Below are 23,192 nucleotides of genomic sequence, written 5' to 3' on the forward strand. Positions count from 1 at the left end.
GGCGGTGCGTTTATGTGTCTGGCTTTGTGTTATTTTAGGTTTATTTACCCAGGGGTGATGATTGCTGTGTGTTTTGATTTTGGTAATTTGCGAGTGATTGTTCGAATTGAGCAAAATTGGACCGTGACGTGGGCACGCAGTGGCCCACTCTTCTTAGAACATGGCGCGTATGGTATCATTAATACACGTGCAGCATTAACTAGGGTGGCCCACAACAAATGTTTAATCTGCTAACCGCCGGGCCACGTGACCGGCCCTGTCATCGGCTTGTGTAAGTCTCTGTAGCCTCACGTGCCTTTTATGCGCGCACGCACGTGTACCCGCGTACGTGTCTCTGCGTGCGTGCCCGTGTATACCCGTGCGTGCGTGTCTTTGCGTGCGTGCCCATGTGTTTACCTGCAAATATGTGTCTCTGTGTGGGTGCCCGTGGGTTTACCCGCAGATCCGTGTCTCTGCGTGTGTCCACGTCTGTTTAACCGCGTCCACGTCTCTGCGTGCCCGTGCCAGGCCGTGCGTGCGCCGTGCGCGAGGGCCTCTGCAGCAGCTGGATCCCCGACGGTTGGGAGTGGGGGGGGGCGGCATCACGACACTGCCCCGTCTGGGCCGAGTTCATGGCCGATGTGGACACGAGCGCGTGACCCCTGGCCGTCCGGCACGACCCCTGCCCGTCCGGCACGACCCCTAGCCGTCCCACGCGACCCCCAACCCCCGCCATCTCCCGCCCCGCACTGCCCTCCACGGAGAAACGCACGCGACAACCTCGTAACCCAAGCGCCGCGCTGGAATGTACTCGGCTCCACGTGAGACCGAGCTGTGTTGCCTCCCGTTCGCGACGTTGCGTCCGTCTGACTTGGGGCAGGCCAAGAATCCACTGACCGCCGTGGGGCACGTTGGGTTAAACCCGGAAGGACTTGGGCTCAGTTTGTCCTCGGCGTGCTCCGTGCGTGTAGTTTGGCTGGGCTAGGCTCTTGTTGGCCAATTTCAGCTGTATTTGGCCGTAACAAGGCTCACAAGGACGTGCTTTAAGGTGCCTTAGTTTGGCTCTTTGAGCCTTAGGTATTGCCTTTCTGTACAGGAAAATCGTGTGACTTGCATAGGGTGGGGTGGGGAAGGCTTAGCTTTCTCACATTCCTCCTAAAATACAGATTAAGAAACACTAAGCTTAACTAGCAATCATATTTATTTTATTTTAATGCTTTTCAGTTCAAAATCATCGGCGGTTACGTGAGCATACACATTCCCCTAATGGTGCGGACAGTTTCAAATCAACAATGTTTCATTTTTGTGATAAAGTTTTCTTAGAGATTTCATCCACAGTTCAAATGTGGGTGCGTTATCAAGTGGGGAGCATTATCAAGTGGGGAGCATTATCAAGTGGGGAGCATTATCAAGTGGGGAGCATTATCAAGTGGGGAGCATTATGACCACGGCACCGCTAGTCTCGCCGTCACCACCGCCACGTCAAACACGCGGCCGCTTCCTCGATTTGCAGAAATCAAACAAAGCTTGTGCTGCGCCCCTTACCGTCTGGTCGTCCTGTTCAACGGCCTCCTGTGTGTGTCAGCAAAACTTTTATATTTCCAGGCGAGATTTGAAATTTTTTACGACCCATGTGTTTGTGAGCCATTTTATACCCACCTATAGTTTTGAAAAGCTATTTTGTAATTCAGCGTTCTCGAAATGCCACTACTTAACCTCACTCGATTGTCTAAATAGTTAAGCTTTTACCTTGTTTACCAGTAAACTGACGTGCTACGCAGTGCTGCTCAGCTAAGACGCGTAACTAAGCTAAGCCTCCTGGTGCACACACGCGGAAGCGTTCACAGGGGCACGCTACTCACCGAAGCCTTCACGGCAACATATTCAGACGTGTCCCGACGATGTATTTTCTACTGCTCTAACCGAGCCGTGCCGGGGCCTGTGCCGAGCTGGGTCGGAGGCGCCAGCTCGTCTTTTTCCACTGCGGAATCCGAGCTGAGCCGAACCGAGCTGCCGATGTCTCGTGCGATGAACGAGTCGAGACACGTTTATGTGACACTAGGTTTGACTTCTTCTTGGTTCTTTCGGTAAAGTCACGTAGAAGGGAAATAATAAAATAATACAAATAAAACATAATAAAATAATTCTCACGAGGTTTCGGCCACAACGCAAGCAGCCGTCCTCAGGTGAAGAACAGGTCTGTCGGAAAGACAGCGTCTGAGTGAACACCACCAGGCTTGGAGCGTATATTTAAGCTGGGTCGGAGGGGGAAGAGCGCCTTGACAAAAGAATTTGCATATCAAGAGGAATTTAGCATATTTATGGAAATGCAGATATGGGATTAGTCATTACTTGTGGAATGCGTAGGAGGTGGGCGGGGGGTTTAAAAGTCATAATATGCCCGTGCATTATGCAGGATTAGCAGCATCAAAGGGAGGGAGTAGGGTTAGCATTAATAAAGGGAAGGAATGTTAATGGTATGGAGCTGCAGCAACTAATCGAAATTTAGGTTTGACTTGTCCGCTGCCCCTGGCCCTGCTTGCCCACCCCCCCCCCGAGCCACGTTCAGATGTCTTGTGAGACCAGAGGATCGCACGGTTTAGTTTCTGCGACGTCTCGTGCGATGAACGAGTCGAGACACGTGTATGTGACGCGGTGCCGCTTGGTTTGAGTTGTGTGCCGCCCCTGGCCCTGCTTGGCCACCCGAGCCACATTTAGATGTCTTGTGAGACCAGAGGGTCGCACGGTTTTGGTTCAGGCTCGGCACAGCAAACAGCCAGTGGAGATCCACCCCGTACCGTCGTGGGCCCTGCACTGACGTGGATCTGACCATGTGGGAAAGGGGAGCTCTGCTTAACCTCGGGTCATGTAACAACGGGGCTCACCCCCCTGTGCTCCCGTGTCTGGCAACGGCAGCAGGGCGACCGTCGGCGCATGTTTAGGGACGTGGCCCGACAGGCTGAATTGTGAAGGCTGACGAGCCCGTCAACTCCACCGCAGTCCTGGCCACATTGGAGTCCCCTTGTCGTCGCTCCCACAATTCTCCCGGGCTGAATCATCGCTCTGGGAGTATACATTATGAATCGGCGAGTGTTTGCCCCGTGGTGCCAATAGAAATCCGCGCGCACTCTGAGTGCGTTGGTTCGGGTTGTTGGGGCTGAGCGTTGAGCATTCCTTATCCGAAGCTTTCGCCACGCGGCCCTGCAGGCCCACCTTCAGGAGTTGAACACATCGATTCCAGATGCGTCCCAACACGCAGCCCAACCCTGAAAAACCACACGCGGGGTCGCACCAGCGGCTGCCGGAGCCTGGGGTACCTGTGCTGTACCGGTGGCGAGATGTTAACTACCTCGCCTGGAATACAGGAGGTCGTGGGTTCGATCCCGACTCTGACGTTGCCTGCCGTATATTTGGAGTTTGCGTGTCTCTCCCCGTGGTCGCGTGGATTATTCTCCGGGCTCCTCCAGGTTTTTTCCCCCTCCAAAATCAACTTGGGCGATGATTTGTTGAGGCCGGGTCGCTTCTGAAAATGAACTTGCGCGTGCTGTGCCAGTCTTGAGCCGCCGAGCGTGAGGACGGAGCGCCGCGTGCGACACCACGGGAGTGACGTCGACGGGCCACGCGCAGCGGCGCGGCCGCAACACCTCAACGGCGCGGAACGCTTTCATCATTTATATATAAGGGGCCATCCATAAATGACGTCACGCACCTGGGGGGGGGCGGGGGGTGTCAGACATTTGTGACGATGTGTGACGAGGGGGGGGGGGTTTGAGAAATGTGACGTCACATCAAAATGCGCTACTTTAAATAAATATAGACAACACGTTCTACTTAATTAAATAGACTTTTTAATAAATGTTTTCTCCTACAACAGAGTGCAGCGCCACATTAATTACGCACTACAATGATGACAATAGTTTAAAGCGATTTGAAGCATGGTTTTTTTTGGGAGGTGGGGGGGGTCTGACTTTTTGTGACGCCGTGTGACGGGGGGTAAAAAATCGTCCAAAATTGTGTGACGTCATTTATGGACGGCCCTAACCAGATTGCCATTGTTGCACACTACGTGTCTGTTGCAAGGAGTGTGGTGGTACACCTGATGATGTTTTTACACCTTTGAGGGTCGTTTTAGTTTTTTTTACTTCTATGTTGAAATAAGTTAAAGTGATACGTTAAACTTGCCTGTGTTTTTTTTGTTCCTCGCGAGTTTTACGCCTTTGAAGAGTTAATTTATCTGATGCGAGAAAAACGGAGTTTTGTGTCGAAGATCACGAGTGGCCAATCGTAGCAAACCCTTCTTATCACGTGGCTTTTTCTTCACAATCACACTACAAAGCAGGCATCGTGTTCAGCAGCCTTATCAATCCACTGCTGAACGAGGGCCTCCGCACGCCGTGTGGGTCGTGGGGTGTTGTTTGACCATACTTCCCCACGCTGGTCGGTTCGGGAGCCGCTGGGTGAAGAACCCCCCCCCCCCACCTCGTGGCGACGCCATCCCTCAACCTTGTGACGTGACTTTTCCCGTCGATATCCATCACGTGAGCGGAACTCCTCCCAATATCTGGTGGTTGTCTTCATGAAGGGCATCGCACAAAGACGGTCGCTGCATCGCGCGCTTTCAGATGCGCTTCCCCGGCCGTCTGAAACGCTCTTCCGATAATAGGAAGCCACTGAAGCTATGCACTTTGAAATCATCTGGATTGGAAATTCATTTCTTTAGAACTGCTTTTTGTGTTTAGTTTGTCCCGTCCCCCGCACTTCTGATTAGCGCGGTTGGCAACGTACGGTGCGAAAGAAGTTAAACATCCATCGCAATGTGTGATTTCCACCACTTTGCGTGGCTGGGTGGACGAGTATACAACATGCTCGACGATGAGCCAGTGTGCACGAAGTCCACCGTTTGCCTCCAGCCTCAGATGCCCCAAATTTCATTGGCAAAGCATAACGGAGCAGCCAGAGGAAATGGAAATATAATCAAGCCGCGGCACGATTTGTAAGAGAGTGAACCCTCCATTGTGTGGCAGTGCCAGTGGTCAAATTCACCAGCCTGCAAAAATTAAACTCGATTCACAAACCAAAAAATCGCAAGCAAGTAAAAGAAACTCCACTCCCAGTAGAGCCGCAGTTATCCAGATCTCCCTTTTACGTGGAGTGAACGCCACACTCCCCTCCTTCTCTCAAGAACTCAGAGTACAGTGGGAACATCAAAAGGAGGGAGGAACAGCATGTAGCGTATAACAGGCCAGACGGAACGCAGCCTTGTAATCAGGGAACGGTCACGGTGCTGTGCGTGTTTTCTTACGCATCTTTAATTCTGCTTTGCCGGGGGGTGTCCGTTGTTCTGATCGTTGTGCCACAGCAGGCGATAGCCCTGATGATGCCAGTGACATGCCTCTTAGTGCGACCCCGAAGACCGCAGATTTGTTATTTGTGCTCGTTTGTCCTGGAGAAAATTGATTTTGATAAAAAAAATTACAAAATGAAGAAAAGCAAAAGGTCTATAAGGCGCTTACGAGCAGCAGCAGCAGCAGCGCAGGCCGAGGAAACGTAGCCGCTCCCTTAATTACTCTACTCTTTGGTTCTTTCGGTAAAGTCATGTAGTTAGAAATCAAATAAAACAAATCACGACGTTTCGATTGCAACACAAGCAGTCGTCATCAGGCAAAGGGTATACAACAAGATTGCCCCCTTCATTCTCTCAGCCTATGAGAGCGACGTATGGCTCTAAGCCAACCAGTCCTCTGCCTCCCGCAATTCGATTATCACGATTTGTCGTCACGATTTTCATAAACAAAAACACATTTTGACTGAAAGCTTTCGTGACTGCAGGAATTCATATTTTGGGGTCTTTCGGTAACAAAATATATTTTCCTTGAACCAATCTACGTGACTTTACCGAAAGACCCAAAGAATAAAAACCTCTTTCTTTTTAAACTTTGTTTTTCCAGTGTTAGCCTGGCGAGAACTCACGAGACCAGGACAGAGTCTCAGTCTCCACCTAAAAGAAACCTCGCCATAGAAATGTCGACTGGGACGGGCAGCGCTGAGATCACGGAGGCCCTGAAGCCGCCTCGTGAGAATGGCCCGGATTGGGAGCGCAACAGCTCCTCCAACCTCATCTCCTCACCGCTGCCTTGTGGCAGGAGTACACTAGAATGCACTCGTGAGTACAGTGCATAATACGTACCGATGTTACAATACATTCTTCTCGTGAAAGACTGTTTACCATCTGTATTGTTATTAGCGCTGTTACCGATACCCCAACGAAGCTCTCGTATATTGGTCGTACGAATGGAATAATGCTGTCGGAGAACGCATCCCCATATGGACACTGGGGTACAATGATCCCTCTAAGCGCTGATTCGATTAGCGCTTGCTTCCCCAGGAATGGCGCATTTTGAGGAGTGGTGAGCCGGGGTCTGCCTGACTCTACCAAGCTCATCCTCTAAAGCGAATCCTCCCTGCTGTCGCTTATCCTCCTTTCGTTATTCCACCATTCGGGTCCCGATGCCACAACTGCTCCCCCCCCGCCCTGCATATTGACATCCTGTGCTCCTGTCCAATCGGGTCTCTTCGTCGATTTTTTTCTCTCGTGCTCGCGAACTAAATCGTACGCCGCTGCACTTGTTTCAATCAATAATCTTAAATCGTTTCCCGTTTCGAGACGTCTGCAAGTTGCAGGGCGGGTGTCCCGTTCACCGCTCAATCTCGGAACGCATGAGTGGCGTGGCGGTAGTTGTATTGAGAGAGGCGTAGTAGCGCCGCTGTTTTTAAAGACGTCACCGCAGAGAACTGTAGTGACACGACCGCGTTCTATGACAGCTTGCGCCAAACTGCCACATGCCCCCCTCCCGCATGGTCTTGTTATTTAATTTTAGTTTTCCAATAATGTACGTGTACGTCATTGGAACGGAATCAGAAGGAAATCTGATGACATACCCTTTCCCATTGCGATGACGTACATGTTCGTCATGGGAAAGGTTTAACCCAAGCTCAGTTTTGTTCCCTCTTTGGTTACGTTCTCCAATCGTTTCATGGTGGGGTTTTCCCCCCCGTTCTCAATGGTCTTTATAATGACCGTTCATATTTATGCCTCTATGTCTACAATTTAGTTTTTGGAGTGCGTCTCATGCCACTGTGAATAGCATTGGGGAGAGTGTGTGAAGCTGATTGTGCGATTCATGATCAGGTTTCGTGGATTAGATCGCGGAAATGTGTCGTTCACCCACCTCCACCCGACAGCCAATCGCAAGGTTTGTCACGTGAACAAAACGTACCAGTTAATTTCTACTTCAGCACTACCGGCTCTGTGTTGGAGAGCAAACCCACGACATTTACAATTGGAGTTAACGACATCTCGCTAACGATTACAACAACCGGCATCATCGGGCGGTTGCCGGGAATACATTAACGCCGTCTAACCCCCCAACAAAATGAGCATGCAAAATAATGGTCGCAAAAAGCCTACGCAGCTGCTTGCATAGCTCCACTTATGATTTTTTTTAGTTCTCGTGTAGCTCTTCCGTCTTTGTAAATTATTGATCATTTCTATTTTCGTATTTTTTAGGCGTTTAGTTGTGACAGCTTTATTGACTGCTTTCATCGCGACTGAATCAAATGCTTTTTCATAGCCTGCAGAGCAATGTACAATGGTATTTAACATTCGTTTGATCTTTTCTGAATGAAATGATTGAAGCATCATTCCACAATTGAGGTTGTTTCCATTCCTGTGTATTTAGTAAATGTTTGATTATTTTGTTTAAAGAATTCATACGTAGGACCATTTGGCCTATCTCTCATTGAACTATGCCACCCATCGCATAGAGAAGGAATACTCTTTAACCCTTTCCCGTTCCAAGACGTCTGCAAGTTGAAGGGTGGGTGTCCCGTTCATCTCTGAATCTCGGAACGCGCAAGCGGTTCAGCGTGAATTCTATTTAGAGAGGCGTAGTGCTGTTTTTTATAGAGGTTGTACTCACTGCAGATAACTGTCGCGACACGACCGCACTCTATGATAGCTGGCACTAAACTGCCACACGCCCTGCTGCATTACCTTGTGAGAGCCTCAGTACCGATGAAGTTATTTTATTTTATCTTCCTATGTACACATACGCCATCGGAACAGGATCAGAAGATAAACTGATGACGTACACGTACGTCATCGGAATGGGAAAAGGTTAATATTCTGGTGCTGTCTTACGTCTATCTAAATCGGCTCAAGCATCCAGTAAATCACGTGGCTTCTGTGTGGCCACCCCCACTCCCTCCTCTCTCCCCGCCTCCGCGTCGCCTGTGAAAGTAAACTCCTCAGCTCCTCCATGGAGCTCACTTCTGCCCCGTGCCTTCTCTCCCCATCTATTTCCTCCCCTCTCATCATCCCCAACGTCTTCGCCCGGGCATTCCTTCTTCCCCATCCTCCCCTCCCTGCACGGCACTCCGTCTTTCTTCCTGCTGCTGTTCATCTTGAGCCGTGTGCCCTCTTTTGTCCGCCTTCGGGACTCTCCTTCCCTGCAAACCTTTCGCCCTCTCGCACACTGCGTCCCGTCTGACATCTTACACAACTCGCCAGAATCGTAATTTTTATGTATACTGGAGGAATCCGATGAGCTCTAAAGCTCTCTGTCGCTGTTGTCCAGTAGGGGCGGGTCAAGAAAGTTACAAAAACAACAAACATAACGAAAACACGATAGTGCAAAGGAATAGGAAAGATAAGCAAATCACTAGAACCATATACGTACATCAACGTTTATTTGAGCAGATAAAGCCTACTTGGCTATAAGCATATTTTAATAAGCAACCCTGGACACAACAAATGATTGCTCGACGAGAGGAGGCCCATCGCGTGGGAATGTGCAGCAGCATCACGTCCTCGCCTCTGCACTCCCTTCCCGCGCGGTTTTCAAGTTTCATTTATTAGGTCGAGCCCTGTGAGCCTTGTGAGCCATGCGGCTCTTGAGTCGGGTGCAACCGCAACAAACAAAATATGAACAGAGAACATCTTAAAGCGACGACGCACAACAGAAACATCCTGGATAAACCAGCAAATCTTCCAGAAAAAAACACCGTATTAAAACTCCGTGTGCAAAAATTCCAGTGTGAGCAAGTCAAACAACAACAACAACCATAAGACAATTTAGATTCAAGTTATCAGGCCAACTCTGCTCTTCCGCAAGAAACATGGCTTAACCATATGTTTTCGAAATCACCCAAAATAAAGCGATAAAGTAGAATGTGACAACAGTAATGCCGCCGACGAGCCGTTTCCACCGCACCCTGGGCCCGGACGAGACGAGGTGTTGGCCATCGTCGCCGTAACGCGGCGCTTGGAACGTGGCGGCGTGCATGTGAAGGGGAAGAGACCCCACGTTGTGTCCACAGTTTCTTATAAAAGCGCGGGCTACTTCCAACGAGTAGTACGATATTTAACATTGATTTAAAAAAAACATTTTCTGAATGAAAGGCATGATTGAAATCAAATTTTTTGTTTTGTTCAGAGTAACTTTCTTTTTTCTATAGATAATATATCACGTTGGTGTAACCCCAGACGTAGCAGCCCGCTGCAGTATATTGCCTCGCCTCTAGGCGAGGTGTTGTAGCCTCTGTGTGTGCATTGCCTCTTCTCATTCGCGCAAAGCCACCGGCACCATAATGGTCCCGATTTTAAAACTGAAAGTTATTGTAAACATTGAAAGAGTTTATATTTATTTAAATATATTATGGTGCATGCTACATCACTTTAATCTACGCAATGAAATGTGATCTCGCCGTGGTGTGATGGTTAACGCACTGGACTTGCGGTTCATTCTTCCCTGCGTGCCACTTGTAAGGATCGGCAAATGTCCGAAATCCACCACCACCCCCGCCTTTATCTCCCCAGCAGTATGGGCGTGAGTGCGGTGGGGTAAAGTGTGGGTACATCCACCTCTGCCAAGACGTCTGGCACCTCCGATTCGCACGGCTGGCTACGCACGGCGCGAAAGAAGTTCAACGTCGTGCAAGAGTCGGGGGGGTCTCCGCTGGATGGCGCGCGCCAGTGGAGGCGGCCGTTTCTGCCAGCAGTGAAGTGAGAAGGGAATTGCAGGGTCCTGCACCTTCAGCGGCGCTGTTGCGGCCCTCCAGTTGCGCCGACGGGGACATGCGGTTGCGTTCGTGCAAGCAGGGGTGTAAGTTCAACCCGGGGTGGTGGTGGTGGGGGGGTCCTTTAGCATGTCCCAGCCAAAACACGCGCGCGCGTCAATCATGTAACCAAAAACGTGTAATATGCAAAACACCGTGATGCTAATGGTCTCATGGTGTTTTTTTGTAACCGTGCCCAGCGTACGCTCATTGCGGCGGCAATGGGACGCGAAGCGTTCAGCTCTGTCCTCTATCCGCCGCAGTGCCATGCGGGGCCCGGGTGTTTGCGAGTAGCCGCAACGTGCGGGTGTGTGCGTGGGGACCCGCTGTGTCGAGATGTTGACTACCTCGCCTGGTATGCGGGAGGTCGTTGGTTTCGATCCCGACTGTGACGCCTGTATACTGGGAGTTTGCATGCCCCTCCGCGGTGGCCGCGTGGAGTTTTCTCCGGGTCCACATTTAGAATCGACACGCCGTTCGAGTATTTGGCCGCCATGAATGTTTGCCCCACGACGATGAGCCACTTCGTCGAGCTGTCATTTGTTGTGGCCATGGTCGCTTCTGGAAAGAAATAACCTCCAGCCATGTAGCTTCAGTGGGCCTTACCTGGTAACATAAAAACATCGTTTAAGTAGTTAATGTCCATGTCGCCGTGGACATGCATGCACAGCAGGGTGGGAGCGAAGTGCCTTCCTGATTCTAGTGAGCAGCGCCTCCGTGTTGTTGGACGTGTTCGTTTTTAACGACGCCTCGCCTCACTGCCACGTTCCTTGCGTGCGCTCTCATCATCACTCGCCATCTGGTTTGAGGCCATCTGGTTTTAAGGCATTCGCCTCCGTTTTCATGCGGATTCTCACACTGGTATCACAACAGACACAGGTTTGGGGCAAGTGCTGTTAGCAAGTAGCAGAATCTATAAAGGCCGGCAGGGCACAAGAGGAGGTGGATGGCCAGCATCACGCCCGGCCGCCTTTGTCTCCCCAGTGGCGACGTTTACACACCTCACCAGGTTCCTCATTTGAGGCCGAGTCGATCGAGGGGAGGCCCAGAACCGGTTAAGATGATGATCGTCACCCGTTCTTGGCCGTGAGCGGGAATCAAACTTCGGGTTTCTGCTGGCTTCGTAGCGCAGTGTAGCGCTAACCGCTGCGCCACCGCTCCCCACCTGCGTCACCATCGCATCGGATCCGATAGCTGCCCGGTATGAGCCGACTACGAGCCTTCCGTAAAGCAACATGTCGCGTTCCGAGCCTTTCCGAGCCCATCGGGCGAGATGCCGCATTTGAATTTCCCTGGAACCGCATTGGGCACCGGTGGCTACGCAACGCCCGGTAACCACAGCGCTGGAGAGCGAGGGTCGGTGGGGCCAGGGGTGCAAATATGGGGGGTGAGGGTGGCTATGTGGCACGCATCGTGCGACGCATAGGGGGGCCCAGTCGGACACAAGGGGGGGGGGGCGAATCAACAGATAAGTAAAACATGTAAAAAAAAGTTCCAAAAATATTCCAACAATGAAGCATAAATGCCAAAAAAACAATGTTACAAGTGAAAAAAAATAGCATTTCCAAAAAATACACGCAGCGTAAAATGTGGTCATGCTACTGCTGGTGTTTGTTCCTGGACACTGCCAAGCTTGTTTGCTAAGTGACATGCGCGTGAAAGCAAGTCAAGTCCCCTTTATTAATCACATAGGCATGCATACATGAGGTACGTGGCAGTGAGATGATTTGTTCCCGTGTCGCTCTCTCATCTTGTGCAAATTAACAACAACAATGTAAACAGCATCAACAATATTTTGAAATATATAAAAAATTTTATTCAAAACTAAGTACAATCGCTGTGCAGATGATAAAAGTGACATGTGCATCGCAGAAATAGGACCCCCTGCGGGTGAGCTTTATAAATTATCTTGTTATGCAAAATGTTCTTGTTTGGTTAATGTCTAGGGTGGGGGGGGGGTGTGAATGGTGGTAGGGGGGGCAAAATCTGGGTTGGTGGGGCTTGGGCAAATATTGCGCGGGGCACTGCTCAGCTCAGCATCCGGATGGCTTGGGGGGATAGAAGCTGTCCCCCCCCCCTGAGGCGGTCGGTGGTAGCCGCAATGCTGATGTGGCCGGGCTTTCTCTTGGATTGTTTTCTGATGAAAAAAGCCGTGGCCCGGCTGGCTGGAATCGGCGGACCGCATCACCCTCCGAAGGCCCTGAGGGTCCCGTTCGGTGCAGTTACCGTTGCAGGCGGTGATGCAGCCAGTCCAAGATGCTCTCAATGGTGCACCTGGACAGGTTCGGACATGCCAAATTCTCTCAGCCTTCTGAGGTTCTAAAGGCGCTGCTGGGACTTCTTCACCAGTGTATCCACCTTCTTGGTTCTTTCGGTAAAGTCACGTAGAATGGAAATAATAAAATAATACAAATAAAACATAATAAAATCATTCTCACGACGTTTCGGCCACAACGCAAGCAGCCGTCAGGTGAAGAACAGGTCTGTCGAGAAGACAGAGTCTGAATGAAACACCCCAGGCTTGGAGCGTCTATTTGGGGTGTTTCATTCAGACTGTCTTCTCGACAGACCTGTTCTTCACCTGAGGACGGCTGCTTGCGTTGTGGCCGAAACGTCGTGAGAATGATTTTATTATGTTTTATTATTTTATTTCCATTCTACGTGACTTTACCGAAAGAACCAAGAAGATGAATCCCTGCAGTCACGAAAGCTTTAAATCGGTGTATCCACGTTACGGGACCGTTCCAAGTCCTCTGAAATGCGAACTCGCAGGAACCTGAAGCTGTTGACCCGCTCCACTGAGGCCCCGTTTATGGTTAGTGGCAGGTGCTTACCACTCTTCCTGAAGTCCGGAATCAGCTCCTTGGTTTTGCCGACGTTGAGCTCAAGGTTGTTCCATAGACACCACGTCGAGAGTGCCCTCACCTCAACCACGTGTACCGTGGTGTCGTTGTTGGTGATCAGGCCCACGGCTGTCGTGTCGTCGGCGAATTTGATGACGGCGTTGGAGCTGTACCTGGCAGCATAGTCGATAGTGTAGATGGAGTACAGGAGGGGGCTAAGCACACATCCTTGTGAACGGTCAGGTAAGATGAGATGTTATTTGCTCACCTTTACCACCTGAGGTCTTCCCGTTAGAAACTGCAGAGGGTGGCGTTCACACCCTCGGCCTCCAGTTTGGAGATTAGGGTGGAGGGCACTATGGTATTGAATGCTGAGCTGTAATCGATAAACAGCATTCTCACATCGTTACACTCCTTCACCTCCAGGTGGGAAAGTGCCCTATGCAATGTAATATCAATAACTATTGACGCACGATAACTTAATTGTGAGTATTGTGACCTTTAAATATTTTTTATTAACACTGGTGAAGACTTTCATCCTCTAAATCCAATACACAGTGCAACTATAATGGGTTCCGGAGACACTTGTAGAGGTAACTTCTTTATTATAATACAACACTCCAACAGTCCTGATACTCTGTTACAGCCTAGGTAGACAGCTTAGGTAGACAGCCTAGGTAGACAGCCTAGGTACACAGCCTAGGTACACAGCCTAGGTACACAGCCTAGGTACACAGCCTAGGTAGACAGCGTAGGTACACAGCCTAGTGACACAGCCTAGCGACACAGCCTACTCTTAGCGTACCTGACTCTAGCTACGCTCTGGGGTCTTCCGGCTACAATTACCCTAGGGGAGACTACCTGACCCGACCCAGCGAAAGTGCGGGTCTAGACTCTGGCTTCCTCGGAATTCGCCCTTACAAGGACGTAGAGCCGGGAGTCCCAGAGTCCCACCACTGGCCCGCACAGCGTCCCGGCCTTTACAAGGACAAGCGGGACGAGGGGGTCCAGGGTCCTAAGCTGGCCGGTCTTGGGGCTTGAGCTGCGACTGGCCCCGATCGGCCAGGGAGCGGCCCTTTTATGCCTCTTGCCCATCGAGGGGTGGGGTTGTGTGTGCCCCCAGATAGCCCACAGAGCACACACAGCCCCCCGTTGGTGGGCCAAGGGGCTTAGCTGTCTGGGTTGCCTGGGATCCTAGGGCCTGGTGCCGAGGGCTTAGCTGTCTAGGATCCTAGAGCCCCCAGCAGCCCCTCCCCTCTTGGGCTGGCACAGTGGCCCCTCCCCTGGGGGTCCGAGCTACCTGCAGATGGTTCCTGTCCACCACTGCTGGTGAGTGTGGCCCATCTATGGCACTACACAACTATAAAAAACGATCCGTAGCTATTTCAGTGAAAGTCGGTAGAAAGGAGGGGGGCTCACAGTTGCATCTTGCATCGCATGAGGTCGTGAAACTCCTAAGGGGGATCACACTAGGTGATGAGACTCACCTAGTGGATCACACGAGATCGTGGATCCCACGAGGTGGTGGATCACACAAGGTCGTGGATCTCCCCCTGGTGGATCACACGAGGTCGTGAATCTCCCCCTGGTGGATCACACGAGGTCGTGAATCTCCCTACTTGTGGGTGCCAAGGTAACCATGTATTGGTTTGCCAGACTATGGCAGTACAGCAAGTAAAATTACGTATACTCTTTGGTTCTTTCGGTAAAGTCACGTAGGTGAAAAAAAAATTAAAATAACCAAATTAAATCACGACGTTTCTGGCGGAACACAAGCGCCCGTCATTGGGTGGGGACAACAACAGCGACAACAGTTGCTGAGGTATGCAGAAGAGATCGCTCTGACAAGGGATTATGGATCCTTGCAGTCACGAAAACTTCAAATCTAGAATTAGAATGATGTACTTTGTAGTTGTACCCTCACGTTGCTCTCCTGTTTAACTCATAATTCATAACGGAGTTGGCCAAACGTTCCGATGTAGGACCACCGGAGCTTGGACGATAGCTGGCGCTGATTCTGGAAGCCTTCCTACTTCCGTGCGGGTTTAACGGCGCCTCTAAGAAAATACGAATGAAAACTGGGTGCATTACAAATTCTAAATTATCTTTAATTTCACTCAAATGTAACAATTATAAATTGTGCTGTTGATTGCCATTGGTTGTTCGCATTGTTGCTAACAGGTTCAATAATATGAATCAAATGTGAAGTCTTATGTGATCAATAAATTAGAGCCAAGAATGTGTCCCGCGCGTGACGTCACTCCACATGAGGCCCACCCCCCCGCGTGACGTCACTCCACACTACCGCAGAGGAAGGTCGTGCGGAATTAAATAATGTATTACGCAAAGTCGCTTCAAATATGACGTTTCTTTACTGGAAGTAATGGTAAAAAATAAATCTAAGCAGAACACTGCTACATCCGTGTGTGACGTCACCGCAAAAGAGCCCCCCCCCCCTTCATTAATATTCATGCCCGCATGGAAATTTACACGAACGCACAAGAAGGTCGCGCACTCCGCATGCCGCACAACTCCCCTCATTAATAATCATGAGCGGGTGACGTAACTCCACATGGGGCAACCCACCCCCCTCCCCTCATTAATAATCATGAGCTGAACAATTTTTCTCTTGAATATTTCAGATTTACTGCAATCTACACCCGTCCTTGGGCAAAAAAGCGGGTCAATAAATAACGTCACTGACGAGCTTTACGATTGTGAAATGGAAGATCTTGAAAACGTATTCTGTTTCGTGCTTTAACATCTTAACAACTGTTTGATTGCCAGAAAGGGTAAAACCTATTGTTATATTTTGATACTGGTGTCGAGGTATTATTATGCACTCCCCATGTTGTCAGCTGGTAGTATCCCTCACATGTCAATAGGGAGCGGAAGAGTGACTAAGCCCAATGTTAAAGGACTATAGCCCGAGGGGCCAACGGCAAACCCTGGGATAACGGACCCAGGGCTGGGGGATGATGTCACCCTCCCGGGACCCGGTGGAAGGTTCTGGAAGGAAGGCGTGGCCAGGGCGGAGCAAGCTGTATAAAAGCCGGACCTCTGAACGGTCCCAGGCAGTCGTCGTCCACCCGAAGACCAAGAGCCTCCTGAAGAGAAGAGTCCGATGGGCAGAACCGTACCCCTGGCAAGGGTCGACTCCAGGTTATAGACCAGTGAAGACCAACAAGCTTCACTCAAGAAGGGCTAGAATAGCCAGTGAGAGGCATATCGGGTGTAAGGGGCCGTTACCCCTTTGTGTTAAGGTTTGATTGCTAAGTAAAATACGTGTTGCCCCGGAGCGACTCTCCTCTAGTTATTGACCCACTACACTGGCAAGAAAGATCCCAATATCACTTTCTCTCTGTTGCCCCCTTTCAGTGGACCCTTCATTGCCCAGCTTGGTGAGGTATGTTCAGACAAAGCCTGCGATTCACCCAGAGCACGGGGAACAGTTGTTTGTAATAACCCGGGGAATTTCTTCAAGGCGGAACGGAATCAAAGCGGCGACACAAAAGGGGTCGAGCGGATTGGGAGCAGCATTTGGGAAACGGAACTTGATCGTGAAAAGCAACGGAGACATCAGTCGGCGTACGAGGGCCGCCCACACTATTAGAAACCATTTGGGGGTTGACAGCAGCGCGATGGGATGCGTCAGGGGCCGTACTAAAGGCCACCAGGGACAGCCAGGTGGCTCCGCGCCGCCCACGGGGAATGTTTTTTACCATTACCGGCGGCTACATAATCTGCATCTGAAACATGGCGGGCATCGACACGGCAGACGGGATCTCATAGAGTCCAGGGACTCCTCTACTTACGAACGAGTTAGGTTCCAGAGGTCTTTGTCCGTAAGTCGATTTGTTGGTAATGACAACTTTACTCCTGTCGATTCGCAGCGGTTGAACGTACGACTCTCAGCCTGAACAGACAACTGGACATACGGACAGGTTTGTTCGTATCTCTGGATGCTCGTAAGTCGAGCGTTCGTAAGGAGATGAGTCTCTGTATTGGTATGAAAAGTGCGCACAGAAGCAAGGTGGGGGTGGATCCTCGACCTTTGAAGGAGGAAGACTCGCATCAGAGAAGTGACGTCGACGGGAGACGTCACAATGACTGACTGAGCAAGCAGATGGTTGGGGCCCCGTCCGTGCACCACTAGAAGGGATCGTGGCCAATAGACGGGCGATGGAATCACAGCCCAAGGATGGAACGCGCCTGAGAGGACGACCCGCCGTGTGCGGGAGCCAGATGGATGATTGTGGTACGGGGCTGCTGTGTGAGGTGCGGTGACCGTGTGGGGTGGGGGGGGGGGGGCCTTCATCCAGCAGTGGATAGATCGTGGCTGATGATGAAACCGAAAAATCTGACAACGTGCCAGGCAATGTACAGGTTTTGCCCTTTACAGCAAAACCTGTACATTTTTGCAAGGCGTCAAGTCAATGTAATCAGAGCATGTTTGTTTGCATGCTTTCCCCTTTCTGGCACTAAAACAGGAGTTGCGTTAAGATGTCCACGCACCAAATACAGGTGTAATGACTCTCGGACGACACGAACTGTAGAGGGTTGCCTTATTTTGATCAGGGCGCTTCACGCAGATAACTTGGGCCAGGGATAACACGCAAGATAACTTGGGCCAGGGATAACGCGCAAGATAACTTGGCCAGGGATAACACGCAAGATAACTTGGGCCAGGGATAACACGCAAGATAACTTGGCCAGGGATAACACGCAGATAACTTGGGCCAGGGATAACACGCAGATAACTTGGGCCAGGGATAACACGCAGATAACTTGGCCAGGGATAACACGCAAGATAACTTGGGCCAGGGATAACACGCAAGATAACTTGGGCAGGGATAACACGCAGATAACTTGGCCAGGGATAACGCAAGATAACTTGGGCCAGGGATAACGCGCAAGATAACTTGGGCAGGGATAACACGCAGATAACTTGGCCAGGGATAACGCGCAAGATAACTTGGCCAGGGATAACACACAAGATAACTTGGGCCAGGGATAACGCGCAAGATAACTTGGCCAGGGATAACGCGCAAGATAACTTGGCCAGGGATAACACGCAAGATAACTTGGGCCAGGGATAACGCGCAAGATAACTTGGCCAGGGATAACACGCAAGATAACTTGGGCCAGGGATAACACGCAAGATAACTTGGGCCAGGGATAACACGCAAGATAACTTGGGCCAGGGATAACGCGCAAGATAACTTGGCCAGGGATAACACGCAAGATAACTTGGGCCAGGGATAACACACAAGATAACTTGGGCCAGGGATAACACGCAAGATAACTTGGCCAGGGATAACACGCAAGATAACTTGGCCAGGGATGACACACAAGATAACTTGGGCAGGGATAACACACAAGATAACTTGGCCAGGGATAACACGCAAGATAAGTTGGCCAGGGATAACACACAAGGTAACTTGGCCAGGGATAACACGCAAGATAACATGGGCCAGGGATAACATGCAAGATAACTTGGCCAGGGATAACGCGCAAGATAACTTGGGCAGGGATAACACGCAGATAACTTGGCCAGGGATAACACGCAGATAACTTTGGCCAGGGATCGAACGCAAGTAGGGACGACGCGAAGACAGTGACGACCCCGATCCCACGGCAGCCCCGAACCTTGTTCCTCGCCTCCTTTTATCCCCGGCGTGGCCCTCACCCCGCCCTCGGCCACGCCCCCTTTCTCGAACTCTCTGTCCCGTCCCCGAACTTCCTTGATGGTTCCCCCCTTGTGACGACTCGCCCTCTCATTATTTATCAATCACCTGTTAATTTCCCCTCGTGACCGCTAGTCCACGCACGCACTGTCTCCACACAGGTAAGATACCTTTTTTGCAAGGCATCAAGTCTGCATTAACCACACATCCTGTCGGCAAAACATGCAAAAAAACATGCAAAAAAAATGAACAAAAACACGCTATAAACATGCAAAAAACAGAAAGGGCAAACCCTATTCTTATTTTTTCTGATACTGGCCAAGCAAAAAAATATACATCCAATAAATGTGCTTCGAGTTCTCCCATCCACCGCGGCAGCGAGGAGAAGGAAGCCCGTGCCGCCCCATAGCCCTGCACTCACCAGAGGGAACCACTGCACAAGACAAAGTAGCCTTAACAGACTGTTGGGGCAAGTGCTGCTAGCGAGCACCTATTAAGGCCGGCACGGCGCGCGAGTGGGTGGCCAACACCACCCGCGGCCGCCTTTGTCTCCCGGGTGGCGATGTCTACACACTGCACCAGGTACTCATTTGAGGCCGAGTAAACCTAGAGGAGGCCCAGGACCGTTTCAGATAATCGTCACTGGTGTTGGCCGTGAGCGGGAATCGAACTCGGGTTGCCGGGTTCATAGCGCAGCGCGCTAACCTCTACTACTACCGCTCCCCATTGCACGGACACACACAGACACACATAGACACACATAGACACACACAAACATACACACAGACACATACAAACAGACACACAGACACAGACACACAGACACACACAAACAGACACACACACGCACAGACGAACAAAGACGAAGACACACAGACACATTTACGCAAACACACACACAAAGACACACACACAGACATGGTATCTGTGTGAGTCTATGTATGTTGGCAAGGACAACAAACTGAACACAATAAAGCAGTCGCGGTCTGGTCTGTGCATCAAGGGAACCGCATCTTACTGCTGCCATGGTTTACACATTGCCTGGCACGTGGTCAGATGTTACTGTGTCATCATCAGCCACGATCTCTCCACTGCTGGATGAAGGACCCCCACCCTCCCACCCCACACGGTCACCGCACCTCACACAGCAGCCCCCGTGCCACAATCATCCATCTGGCTCCTGCGCACGAGCCGATTGCATCCGCTTCCATCGTCTCGGCGGTTCGTCCGCTCGGGCGCGTTTCTATCCTTGGGCTGCGATTCCGTCGCCAGTCCTCGGCTATTGGCCACGATCCCTAACAGCGGTGCACCGCCCCGTGGCCCCAACCCACGAGCCGGGCCATTTGTTTATTTATAGTGCAGGGATACAAACAGCGGGCACAGCGGCGCCAGTGCAGTTCAGGGCGCCATGGTGGCCAGGTGTTAACACCCTCGCCTGGTAGGCAGGAGGTCGTGGATTCGATCCCGACGCCTGTCACGCGGGTTTTACCTCCGGGTCCTCCGGATTTTCGTTCTCCACATTCAGAATCAACAATTCCCGCACGACGTCCGGCCGCTTCGTGGAGCCATCATTCAGCGGTGGCCAGGTCGCTTCTGACAAAAGAGCAAAACGCTCAGTGGGCCTTCTTAGCTGGTAAAATAAAAATAGTTCGTACGACCGAGCCGGATTACTTCGTCGTAATCCCCGTCCCACATGAGGTATCTATCCGTGTAAAATGTTTGCACAGCTTGATTTCAAGCTCTGTGTTGTTGATGATGATAATAATAATAGCACGGGTTTCGTGTGGCCGTGTTGGTGTTGTTTTACGGTGTGGCTGAATTGGCCCAAGGTTTCGTTTTTATGGGGTGAAAACCACATGAATAGGGCGGCTATGAGAGTCGCTGGGGACAGTCTATCATCAACTCACTGCACGTGAGATCCCGGCTTAATAATAATAATGGTGGTGGTGGTGGTTCAAACCCAGGTTCAAACCCAAAATCTCAGTACCGTATTGCCAGCTCAGTGCGGTGATGTAACATTAATCCCCCTCCGATTAGCGTGGTTGGCTACGTACGGTGCGAAAGAACGTCAACATACATGTTGAACTTCAACGTACATGCTGAACTTCTTTCACACCGTACTAATCGGAGGTGCGGGGGAAAGACAACAAACTAAAGAAAGCCGTTCCAAAGAAATGAGTTTGTCAATCTCGATGATGTAAAAGTGCACATAGCTCTGGTGGCTTCCTAAGATCGGAAAGGAAGGAGCGTTCCAGACGGGCGCAGAAGCGCATCCGAAAGCGCGCGATGAGAATGCGGTGACCGTCGTCTTTGTGCGACAGCCACACGCTGTCGATGCGATCTGCTGGTGCTAAATTATGACGACGATGATGACGACGACGATGATAATGGCATGGGGTTTTGTTGTTGTTGTTGTCTGAAAGCAAACGTGCACCAACTGTGACCCTAACTCACGGCACCGACCCCTTGGCGCTGTGCTGACGCCGGGACCCAACGCTCTGGACAGGGCCAGATTAAGCGAAACGTTATTTCACTTGTGAATGCTGATTTTATTTGTTGTTAGCCTTTTATTTTTCTTTAACTTTATTTTCCTTTTGAAAATATTACTGGGGGGGGGGGGGGGGGGCTCACAGTACCTGTAGCCCAGGGGCCTACAACATCTGAATCCGGCCCTGGCTCTGGAAGCCGCCCTCAATCTGTCAGCGGCAGTTTGAATGAAATGGGGAGGAGGAGGAAGGAGCGACGGGCGGGGCGCGTGATTTGGAGGTGCATCCAGGTCACCCGGCAAATTTACGGGAAAGGACAAATCAATCGCATTGCCTCGCCAAACGCTTTTCCCTGCGTCAGCCCCCGCCTTACCCCCCCTCAACCCCCCCCCCCCATACCGAGTGAGTGCTGCTGCTGGGTCGCTTCTGTTGCTGCGAAGGGGAATATCGAGAGGAGAGCTCGGATATCCGATCGGCGAAGTATCCTTGGGTGGGGGCATGCGGAGGAACATGAACCATCATCGCGCAAACTCCGGCCATCCTCGCAGCGGCTTTTGGCTGATAGCTGTCGAACAAAGGCGGCGGTCACCGCATCGCGCGGCGCTTTCAGATGCGCTTCTGCGGCCACTGGAGCTACGCACTTTTAAATCATATAGATTAAAAACTAATTTCTTTAGAACTGATTTCTGTGTTTAGTTTGTTGTCCTTCCCCCTGACCTCCGATTAGCACGGTTGGCTACGTACGCTGCGAAAAGAAGTTCAACATACTTCCATACAAACATTACATCCACATCCGTATCCTGCCATTCTATTCTGAGCTTCCAAGTTGCTTACACCATCCTGTCCCTGAAATCCCTAGAATCCTCCTGCACCGGCACGTCGAACTAAACTAAACTATTTTTATTTCACCAGGTTATACAGCTCTTTTTTTCAGCAGCGACCTGGCCACAAGCGATAGCTCAACGAAGTGGCTTATCACGTGGACATTGATAGCAGCCAAATAGTCTGAACGCGTGATGTTGATTCAAAATACGGAGGAAAAAAACCGGAGGACTCGGAGAGAAGCTCACGTGACCACGGTGCGAGCGAGACATGCAAACTCCAAAGATACAGCAGCAGGCATCAGGGTCGGGATCGAACCCACGTCCTCCTGCCTACCGGACGAGGGAGTTGACATCTGCGAGCCACCAGACGCTGGGTTTTTTACTTGCTGTAGGTGCAGCCCCCGGACCGAAAACAGCGACACAAACACGAATAACTGTTAAACTCTGTTATTAATAATAATAATAGTGATGACTCTTTTAATCATAATAGTGATGACTCTTTTAATCATAATAGTAATGACTATTTTAATCATTATAGTGATTCAATAATAATGACTCTGTTATTAATAATAATGACTCTAAAATGTGATTTAAAGCTTTCGTGACTTCAGGGATTCATATTCTTGGTTCTTTCAGTAAAGTCACGTATAAGGGAAATAAAAAATAATAAAAATATAAAACAATTAAATTCTCACGACGTTTCGACTGCAACACAAGCAATCATCATCATCAGGTGTGAAATCCACAGCAATAATTTTTTCTTCTGTTGCAGTCGAAACGTCGTGATAATTTTATTGTTTTATTATTTCCCTTCTGCGTGACTTTACCGAAAGAACCAAGAATAAGAATGACTCTGTTAGTAATAACAATGACTGTTACCGCAACGCCAGCTGCCTCTCGTCACTACAGTGTTTGGGGAAAACATTCGGCCAACGTCGCACGAAGTTTGCCCGTAAGGGCAATTAATATTCTGCCGCGTTACGCGTAAACATCGTTTTTTTTACCCCAAACGACTTTGCCAAACGGAGCCCTCCATCAATCTCCTCCGAGGTGGCCCCAAAACGTGGATCGAGAATCAACCCCGAGGTCGCCGCTATTGACCGCACGCCCGCCGCGAATCGCCGGGCGGCACGCATCGGTCAATCTGAGGCCTCCCACCTTCCTGCTACCAAGACACGTGCACTTCACCGTGCGCATCCTCATCAACTTCATCGTGCGCATCCTCCATTGTTTATCGCCGAATCGATCGACTCGATT

At 50.5% G+C, this 23,192-nt stretch overlaps 1 protein-coding gene across 2 annotated transcripts in view; it reads left to right on the top strand.

Annotated features, from left to right (window-relative positions):
- LOC144949686 (endonuclease/exonuclease/phosphatase family domain-containing protein 1-like) overlaps window positions 1-3,687 on the top strand; it is a 32,912-nt gene extending 29,225 nt beyond the window's left edge. For both annotated transcript variants that reach the window (XM_078879697.1, XM_078879698.1), the window contains exon 10: window positions 508-3,687. In XM_078879697.1, coding sequence (XP_078735823.1) covers window positions 508-638 — 131 coding nt within the window. In that variant the 3' untranslated portion in view covers window positions 639-3,687. The remainder of the gene's footprint in view (window positions 1-507) is intronic.
- The last annotated feature ends 19,505 nt before the right edge of the window (window positions 3,688-23,192 follow it).

This window comes from Lampetra fluviatilis, chromosome 54 (assembly GCF_964198595.1).
Source record: "Lampetra fluviatilis chromosome 54, kcLamFluv1.1, whole genome shotgun sequence".
In the NCBI taxonomy this organism is placed as follows: domain Eukaryota; kingdom Metazoa; phylum Chordata; class Hyperoartia; order Petromyzontiformes; family Petromyzontidae; genus Lampetra; species Lampetra fluviatilis.